Source organism: Rhagoletis pomonella, unplaced genomic scaffold (assembly GCF_013731165.1).
Source record: "Rhagoletis pomonella isolate Grant_MI unplaced genomic scaffold, Rhpom_1.0 Rhpom_scaffold_00003, whole genome shotgun sequence".
In the NCBI taxonomy this organism is placed as follows: domain Eukaryota; kingdom Metazoa; phylum Arthropoda; class Insecta; order Diptera; family Tephritidae; genus Rhagoletis; species Rhagoletis pomonella.
Window position 1 is genome coordinate 40,315,742 of NW_023458557.1, and position 10,808 is coordinate 40,326,549.

At 32.9% G+C, this 10,808-nt stretch overlaps 1 protein-coding gene across 1 annotated transcript; it reads left to right on the top strand.

Moving 5' to 3' along the window:
- Positions 1 to 7,527: 7,527 nt before the first annotated feature.
- Positions 7,528 to 10,059, top strand: LOC118736229 (epidermal growth factor receptor kinase substrate 8-like). Its single transcript, XM_036466316.1, has 4 exons — positions 7,528 to 7,548; positions 7,596 to 8,504; positions 8,584 to 8,740; positions 10,049 to 10,059. Exons 1-4 carry the CDS (start codon positions 7,528 to 7,530, stop codon positions 10,057 to 10,059), a joined length of 1,098 nt encoding a protein of 365 aa, XP_036322209.1.
- The last annotated feature ends 749 nt before the right edge of the window (positions 10,060 to 10,808 follow it).

A 10,808-nucleotide genomic window follows, 5' to 3' on the forward strand; every position in this document is an offset into this window, starting at 1 on the left:
AAGTTTTAACGTATTATTTTCGTTCTTATTTAATTTTGGTTATTTTTTTTATAAAAATATAGTTCATTCTTAAAAAAAACCCGCGTGAATTCATGTTTCCAAATTTGTGCCATATTAAAAAAAAAATCAACAAACTTTCGTACAAATTTCGATCATTTTTGTCCAAAATTCTAAAAAATAAATCGTAATTTTTAGCCATTTGAAACTTGTACTTTGTTCTATTTACTAGAAATCAATGGGCTACAAAACTGCATACTCATAATTTAATAAAAAAAACTCTAAGTTTTTACGAGAATTTGTTGACTTATTTATTTTTTTAATTGCATACATTTTTAAGGCAGTGGCACTCGATTGGTCCATTTGTACAGATTGGTACATTTTTATATTCGGCTGTTGGTACAAATCAAAAAAGGGGAAATTTTTCTTTTTGTTGTCAAAATAGTTTCTTAAAGGATTTTTTGGAAAAAAATCCCCTCAAATGACAAAAGAGTTTAAGCTTAAGAAATCTACACTGCCGGAACAAAGTATTGGCACAGCAAATTTTTCACAATATATGCAACAAAATTTTATTCTAATATTTTTCAGCTAATTTCGTATATGGTCCATTCTACAACAAAAAATATAACTCCTAAACTTTGTGCGAAACTTGCGAAAATTCAGCAAATTTTCATGAAATTTTTCAACTTTTTAATCAGATTTTTTTTAATTTTTTTAAGTATGCAGATTTGTGGCCCAATCAATTTTATTACAATAAAGTGCAAGTTTTAAGTAGCTAGGAGTTACCATTGATTTTTGGAATTTTTTTTCACGTAGTCTTTTCCATACAAAAAATTTTTTTCGAAAATACTTTATATGGAAAAAATGCAAAACAACTTCAACAAAAAATTCTCAAAAATCAACGCAATTTTTTACTAACTCCGAACTTGCATTTTTTTCCTAGAATTTAATGGGCTGCAAAACTGCATACTCGTCAGATTATAAAGTTGAAAATTTGCTGAATTTTCGCGAGTTTTGCACAAAGTTTAGGAATTATATTTTTATGTTTTTTGTTGTTGAGTGAACTATATTTTTATACAAAATTGGCGGGAAAATATAAGAATAAAAATTTTTGCATATATTGCGTGTATACTTTGTTCCAGCAGTGTACATAAAAATATTAAAAAATTGTATCAGCGGAATCATAATAATGAGACTTTTTATGCTGTTTTTTAACTTTTTTCAAAGATTTGTCTAAGAAAAGCTTGAAAACCTGCTCAAAGACTTTACCGATATAGACTTATATGGTATCACAGGTATTATTTTCTCACTCTTTTTGTTTCTTTGCAAAAAAAAACTCATTCACGTCCCAATTTTTTTTACTCAATACCAACACATCTTAATTCAACATGGAATGACACTTGTTTATCTTACCTCCCTTTTTCATATTTTGAGTGAGCTTATTCGCAAAGAAATTAAAAGGGTGAGAAAATGATACCTCATAAGTCTAAATGGTAAGATTTTGGCTGAGTTATTTAAGTTTTTCTTAAACCAGTCTTTGAAAAAAGTGCATAAACAGCATCAAAAATCTCATTATTATGATTCCGTAGAAATTTTTTTTTAATATATATATGAAAACTTTTTAAGCTTAAACCACTCAGTCATCTGAGGTAATGTTTCCAAAAAATATTAAAAAAAAACTGTTTATTAATAAAAAGAACTAAATTTTTGGAGGTATTTTCAGATCGTAAATCTTAATATTTTTACGAGATATTTTGGTGGAAGTCTTAAAATAAAATACATAGATTTTATAATTCCAGTGGAAAAAACAGTACCGCTTTTTTTTGTATGGGCAGTGATGCAGTCTACTGTACATATACCTTGTTTATACCAATGCAAGAACCATATTAACAAAAAACTGATTTGAATCAAAACATATTTCTTTCAAGCATTTATAACTGTGTCGTTAAAGCGCACTCGCAGAAACCGTAGTGAAAAATAAACAAAATTTTGTTATTTTTATTCGATATTTCTTAAATAATTAATTTGCGCGGATAACCGAAATGGAAGCGAACAACAATTCAAATTTGTTATAATAATAATTCAAATTTAAAACGGGCTGTGTAAAGAAAACCGTCATTTTTCACTTCGCGTCAAATGAGTGATGTGTTTATACCTGTTTTCTAAACGATGTGAGAAATAAAAAAGCTATTTGAAAACAAATTCGAGTCAACACACTTTTGAATTTCTGAGCGTATTGAAAGTTGGTTTATGCTTCCGTTTTGAATCACAGCAAACTGGGTCAAAGCGCTTTATGTGTCGGTATAAACAAGGTAATAGTAGCACAATGCCGCTAAGTTAGGGCTGCCAGACGTCCCGGTTTCCCGGACATGTCCCGGTTTTAGACTATTTGTCCCGGTATCCCGGTCCAACCTTAAAATGTCCCCGGTTTCGTTTTAGTGTCCTGCTTTTTGATTTGATTTCACAAATTTGAATAAAAGTTCAAAAATCACTACACTAAGGGAAAAAAACGCGTTGTAATATTCAGAAAAATGTTATGAATTCACTGAGGGAAGTAAACATGAATATTTTCTATTTGATTCTCGTTTAAAAATGTTCTTATTTAAAAATAATACTTTCATAACACGCACGCGTGGTGTTGATTTAAACTCAACATTTAAATGCACATTTACATGTCTGGCTGTAGCTGAGTGCGCGACGATGCTTGCCGCAATTTGCTAATTTCCAGAGGGTCAGGGTTCAATTCCCATTACAACCAGCATGAAATTTAAATATTTTTTTAACTTAATTATGAAAAAGCAATCGGTAATGGCAAATCGCTTCATTTTAATATGGGCGTATTTGAATTGAATATTTCTATACTAAATACTAAAATTTGTATACTTAAATGTATTACGAGTTGGGTTGGTGCTCTTTCATATGCGTGTTTTTTTTTAATTTAGCACGCTTTTTTAATTCTAAACTTCTTTCTCTCAGTGTACCGGTTTATATTGTGAAATAGTCACATTTCGAGATAGTTGAACTTTGCACAAGCAATAGTTGGTGATTAGTATATCGATGGCTGAGTGGAAGATCGACCTATCTCGGCAGCCAATTCGAAAACGCCCTATCTCAGAAAATTTTTCAACAACGCTTTATCTCAGAAAACTTTTCAAGAACGCCCAGTGTATTTTCCTTTGAGATAGGGCGTTTTTGAACCGAATGCTGAGATAGGGCGTTATTCAACAAAATTCTGAGGTAGGGTGTTTTTCAATAATATTCTGAATTAGGGCGTTTTTAATCAAATTCTGAAGTAGGGCGTTCTTGAAAAGTTTTCTGAGATAGGGCGTTTTCGAACTGGCTGCCGAGATAGGTCGATCTTCCACTCAGCCATCGATATGTACCTAAATACGTTCAAAATGACGTGCACAGAGTTTTACAATTATATTAAGGAAAAGACAGAAGTTTTGAAACAAGTTCACAGCAACGAAAAATATGACTGATATTTTAATGTTATCTTGTACTTATATTTTTTCCTTTCATGAAACCTAGAGTACTTATAAGTACAGTGGGGTACAAAATTATTGGCTCGGAGGCTCTTTAATCAGATCACAATTTCTAATCAGATCGTTTAGAAAAATTTTTAAAATGTAGCTTTTGAGCCAATTAATAAAGTGCGAGTCTGAGGTTGCCAGCAAATTTCGTTGATTTTTAGCATTTATTTTTTTTTTGCTGACAGTGTCTTCCATATAAAAATAATTATCAAACATAGATTGTATGGAAGAAACTCTCAGTAAACCAAAAATCAACTAAAATTTAATGGGCTGCAAAACTTCATTTTAAACATTTTTATAAAAAGTCTGATTAGAATGTTGCAAATTTGTATGCAAATTTATTGATTTTCCCGAGTTTAGCACAAAGTTTAACAATTTTGTTTTTATGTTTTTTCATATATTTAGTACAAACTGTATTTTTATAAAGAATAAAAAAGGTTCATGCATTGTAAAAAATTCTCTGTGCTTTAGTTGTGATAAGTTGTTTTGTTGGCGTACGTTGGAATGATCTCATGATCTCATGTGTTTATGTTTTTGTTTTTGTCTGTCAAAATAAGATTTCCCTACATCCTTTCGCACGTCGAAATGAAGAGAAGGGAGCGAGAGGCCCTCCCTAAAGTGTCCCGGTTTGGCAACAGAGATATCTGGCAGCCCCACGCTAAGTACGTTTTAAAATTTTCAGGCAATAGCCTCATGCGATTATCGATTATATTTTTTGTTGTTTGTGTGAAATATTTTATTTTTATCAGTATTTTTCTTTTAATCAAAATATGTTGAAATAAAAGTGAAAAAAAATTGCCGTTTAAACGCATTTGCGCATATCTATACTAATTATATAAAGAGAAGTCCCTTTTTTTGTAACAGGTAATCTCGCGAACGGCTGGTCCGATTTTCATGAAATTTTGTATATAAATAGCTTACGGTAACCACCATGTTTTAGACTAAAAAAAATTTACTTTTTTCGGGTAGGTGGACCAGGGACCGGTCTATTCGAAAAAATCTAATTATGGTCAGATTTGCTTAAAATTTGGTACGTAAGTAGCTTTTTAGCATATATTAGCATATATGAACAATTTTTTCTGCGAATTGGACCAGGGACCGATCTATTCGAAAAAATCTTATTATGGTCCGAATTGCTTAAAATTTGGTACGTAAGTAGCATATATTAGCATATATGATCCATTTTTTCCGAGAAGTGGACCAGGGACCGGTCTATTCGAAAAAACCTTATTTACAGTCCGATTTGCTTAAAATTCGGTACGTAGGTAGCTTTTTGCCTGGATAAGCTTATAGATTCCTGTTTTCCAATTTTCATGCAATTTCGAATATAAATAGCTTTGAGCAACGACCATATCAAGGGGCGAAGATTTTTTTGCGCCAATCAGAAACAACGGATACTGTCAAAATATAATTATAATATATAATAAATCTCAACTGATATATATTTTTAAGGCCGTTTTTTAGTTATCGCAAGGCTCGAGAGCGGCTGAACCGATTTTTTTGAAACTGCCACCTGCCGCACGTGTCCCAAGGATGGTTTTAGGCTAAAAAAAAATCTATATGTAAAGGGGGCGTGGCGCTTCCCATAAAAACCGTATTTCTCATGCTACATATCTCGGAAAGTGTGCATGGTAGAGTTCTGGAACTTGGTATATATACGCAATCAACTCTTGTAACTATTGGAAAAGGGGGCGTGGCATCTTCCATACAAACCGAATTTTTCATACTGCCTATCTTTGGAAGTGTTCATGGTAGAGTTCTGGAACTTGGTATGGAGATATACGAAATCAATCGCATACTCATGAAGAAAGAGGGCAGCTGTTGGAAAGGGGGGCGTGGCAACTCCCATATAAATCGAATTTTTATACTGAATATCTCTGAAAGTATGCATGGTACAGTACTGGAACTTCATGTGGAACTTCATGTATGTAGTTGAAATCAAGCCCATACTCATGGAGAAAATTTGGGCTATTTGAAAAGGGGTGTGAGGCCTACAAACGTACCAACCTTTAGCTATCTTTGAATTTATTTTTTAATTTTTCTGTAGGTGTGTTTGTTAGTGAAATCCTCCTAAATGGTTGTACGGATTATAACGAAACTTTTTGTGTGTTTGAGTGGGTCTCTGGATGGTTTAGTTTCACAATTTAATCCGACAGCTGGCGCTGTATTTGAGTTATTACTAAAAATCGTATTTATGATCCGATTTGGCTAATGTTTTAAATATGTATGCAATACTATTGCTGCCGTGCTAACGTGCTGCCAAGTGGTGCTGAAGTCGAGCTATTTCTGAAAATAGCCAAGTGAGAAACGGGGCCGTGAAGGTCAGATTAAATCGACCTGTTGCACCATTGGGTATATCGAACGCTCCTGCGTTGCGATTGGCCCAATGAATGTGATTTTCCAATATTATTATGCGTTCAAACTTTTAAGGTATTTCGTCTGAAATAAGTATATGTATATTGGATTTCTGTAGAACAATGATTCGCACCCATTTTGAAATTGCCACCAACTATACTGTAAAGCTTCTAGGACATTCACTATAGAACCGGGTTGTTGCCGCCAGGGAGTGAAGAGGAAAAAATTTATTTCGCTTTGCGAATAACCGTGCTCTAAAATGCCGCACAACTGGAGAATTTCAAGAACTTCTTCACGGATATAACACTTTCCTTAGGTTATTTAAAGCGGCAAATGACCACCAAACCATAATCTTAGCAGACGAATGTGCCTATGAAAATTGTAAACGTGAATTGTTGGTGAAAATCTTGGACCAAAAAGTTTCAATAAAATATATAAAAATTTTGGGCGGGACGAAGTTCGCCGGGTCTGCTAGTGTTTAATATATATTAAATCAAAAAATCGATTTTAAGAATAGCCAACAAGGCGCAGCAATCGCTTGGAAAAGTACTACGTACCACATCTATGTAATTTATTGAGAGTTGCATATACCTACATACAAATATTGATATGTACATACATGCATGCATGTACATATACATAACGCTCGTATCTTTTTTCGGACAAAAACAGTATATTACTGAGCAAAAATCCAGTTTCGCAGTATATCCATTTAAAAGTAAAAGCATTTTTTACACTACATTACAGAAACAATAAAATAAAGGAATTCCTGGTGTGGTACTCATAACACCAGGTATTCCTTTATCGTACACCCCGAGACAAAATGATATGTCTAACAAAGCCATGTAAATCCAAATTTCTCACTTTATACAAAAATTAAAAAAAAGTTGCACAACAACAATATTTTAGTTTGAAATGTCTACAAAACACCGTTGATATCAGAATTTTTGTTTTTCTGACGGAGTCACCCATATTTTTCTATACAAGGTTACTATGTTCGACAATTTGTTTTTATGGAAGAAAATAAAAACACCGTCTACAAAAAATTAACAAAAAATCAACGCGAATTCTTAGCCTATTGAAACTTGCACCTTACTAAACCACAAAACTACATACTTGGAATCTTTCTAAAAATTATGATCACAAGATTTTTTTGTTGTGGCATTGTTTTTTTAATTTACCTGTAAAGTTTGTATTGTGGATTTATATGATGTTAAGTATTATATAATTGACTAGACTGTAATAAAATATTATTAAACATTAAACAACCGAAAGGAATATAATCAAAACTGGTCCGGTCTCTATTTTTTTTACATAATAATACATATATGCATTTTTAAAACGTGTTTCCGCGAACACTGTGTATTCAAAAATTTAGGCAGCGAAAATATATAAATGCAGTACTTTGGAAAAACCCGCAGTATGCAGTTTTGGAATCCACAAAAAGTATTATACTGCGAATGAAAGTATAGATACGAGCATTATGTGTACATATTGGAGTGGCCTTTAGTTGTATGGAGGAAAATAAAGGTGCCTAAATTCTCGGTTTAAAACTTTTCATCTCGTAGTTTTTAGTCCATTCGCACGCTTCTGATGGTGAGAAGAAGAGTATCCCAAGCAAGGGCCACCCTAATATACATACATGCATACCGCAAAGTATATAGTAAGTTATATTAAATTAGGCTATTAAAGATATATAATTCTATACAGGTAACGAGTGTATCTGCCATACATATGGTAGAAGATTTGAAACAATTAAGTACTGGCAAGATAGTTACAGTTGATCGAAATTTGTCTGCCATTAAAGTTCCGAAATCGGAAAGGGCTCAACCGAATGCTCGCGACCAGTATGGAATTGCAAAAGCTGCTGCAGGTCTGGCTGCTGAAAAAAATGCCCATGACGTCGAGCAAAGCTTGCGTGACACCCAAGTATTAAATCATTGTTTTGAAGACATCGAACGGTTTATTGCACGTCTAAAATATGCTGCAGAGGCAATGCGAGAATTAGAATTGCGACATAATGAGCACAATCCCCATGGAGAAGGCCTATTGATATTACGTTCGCGACCACCAATTGAAAGCGAGTTTTTTGATATTCTTGCCAAACTGAAATTGGCTATGAATTTGGTAGTAAAACTAAATAATAATTTTTCTAATGAAATGGATCCTATCTCTGACCTTTTTACCTCGTTGCACACTATTGTGAATGTTTGCAACGATATATATGCTAGGTCAAGCATACCAGAAAATGTTGTTAACCCACTTCTACGTCGTGAAACCATTAATTTTTTATCTAATTCTTTAAATGCTATGAATACTGATTTCTGGATATCCCTTGGGAAAAATTGGACTTGGGCAAAGGAGCATTTTAAAGATCACATAGGATCATATCATCCGATTTTCTATGATGACTGGTCACCAGATTGGGTGGTTGATGAAGAGGTTCCTTACATACCACCTCCCAAACCGTATTCACCCATGACGCCACGGATTGTAGCAAGTGATGCCGTTTGGTTGTCTCGTTTACAATCAAGAAATGTCAAAATAGCCAAAGTTGTTTATAACAAAAAAGATAGTAATGACAGAGAACTCAATATCACGAAAGGAGAATACCTTGAGGTAAGTATGTATATCAGTATGTCGTATTTTTTTTAACAATGTGAAAAAGAAGATTAAATTAAATTACATACATACTTAGGTGATCGACGATTCGCGCAATTGGTGGAAGGCTAGGAATTGTGTGGGCAATGTTGGCTACGTTCCACATACAGTTCTTAAGGCTCATAACTTTGATGCGCATTCCAACAATTCTACGGGGGATACCGATTCCGTTAAGTCGTATAATTTGGAGAATGGTAAGTTCTAATTTATAATTTTGTAAATAAATAATTAAATTATATAGAAGTTTGTTTAATATATAAATGATAGAATTATTTTTATACCCGAGCGCACTTGTGCATAGCCTAAAGCCAGAGCTGGGCGATAAGGATTACATATGTAATCGATTGCATCTAGGATGTAATCGTAATCGTCAATAATCAGTAATCGCAATTTCAAAAATTATTAAATTAGGATTGCGATAATCGTTCATCGAAGGCATCTTAGATTACGATTGTAATCAGTAGTAATTACAGTAGTCGTTGTTTCATCTTTTTTAAAATTACAATTACTGTAATCGTAATCTAAGTTCGTTTGATGAATGATTACAATAATTTTAAATTTACAATTTTTCTAATTACAACCTTTTGAGTAATCTTAAACGAAGTTATTCTATAAATTTGCGAAATATAAATGCGCGCTTAACGATAGGATAATATGCATGTATCTAAAAAAGACAAATAAAAGAAACTAATATTAAAGAAAAATAATAAATAAAGTACTAGTTTGGGCGAAATAAACTTTGTATAACGGCAAATAAAACAATACAGGATTACAATTAAAGTAATCTTTCATCGAACGCATTTGGATTACGATTACAGTAATCGTAATTTCCACTTTTTTTAAATTACGATTACTGTAATCGTAATCTAAGTTCGATCGATGAAGGATTACTCTAATCGTAATCTTGTTTTTTAAGCTTGTTGGGATTACTGGCTTAAGTGCGTCGTTCGACACCCAGAACTGCCGGGTAATCCTGTGTGATCCTGTAAGGTTCCACCTCAGCTTGGTTTTCGAGTGATAGATTTCAGTATTTGTTGCTTTTATCTTCCTGAGCGAGGCGCCACCGCATAGGACACATTCAGTGCGGAGCCGCACCTTGCCAGTTCGTCCGCTGCCTCGTTTCCATAAATGTCCCTACATATGTCCCTGAACCCATATTAGGGTAATTTTGTATTTATCAGAGAGATATGCCGGTTCTCTCCTACAGTTTTCCACTAGTTAAGAGCTAACAGAGGCAGAAGAGAGTGCCTCAACGGCAATTTTTTTGTCAAGGGGAACTTTTGTCAAAAAGTTTCGCAATATTTTTAAATGGTTGTAAATCAATATAAGAAAATACGCAAAATTCCTTTAAATTATTGTAAAATGTACTGAAATATGCGCAAGAAATATGAAAAATTAGGTATTTTTTGCAAAATATACAACAATATGCAAAAACGATTGAACGCCATTCTAAAGGAAATTTCATAATTCGTAAAGATAACTTAACTATTTCTATTTTTTAGATTCCCATTAAAAACGTGCATTTGCATGAGATTCCGAGCCCTACTTATAATGCTTCTATTATTATCACCAGGGCGAATTTAACCGTGGCTCACATGGGGTGGTTCGAAAAGGGCTTCTTTTATTTTTTTTTCGTTAACTTCTTTGTCTTAGAATATGCATGCATAAATATACACATGTTCATGCATATACCCACATATATGTATATATGCATATATATACATATATATATATATACATATATGTATATGCATATTTATTCATATTCAATCGGCTGTCGTTACAGCAAGTTAAATAAAAGGTTGTAAAAATCGTGCCTCTAGACAGTTTTTCTCTTGTTGTTTTATTAAAAGCATACATATTATTTGGTTAGTATCATTGTACGGCACTCCGCTGGCTATTGGACCAAATCAACTTTTTTTAAGAGATTGAGTCATTAGTAAAAAAATTAAATTCTCCGTTTTTCGAAGTTAGCTTCCAAAATCGAGTTATGGGCCTTCGAAGTTCGGAATTGGACCTTTGGTAAAAAATGATTTTTAATTACTGCATGTAAAGCAATATAAATATATGAGAAAAAAACTCTTAAAAGGAAAATATACTAATTTTTCTCAAATGTTTAAATACGAAGTATACAAATATGCATACCTGAAGAAAGGGGGTTTAATCTCCTTCACAACGGTACTAATTGTTTCAAAATCGGTTCGTAATTTTTTTGTTTAAAATATTTTTTTTTATAAAACAAATTATTTTTTCCTTTAAATG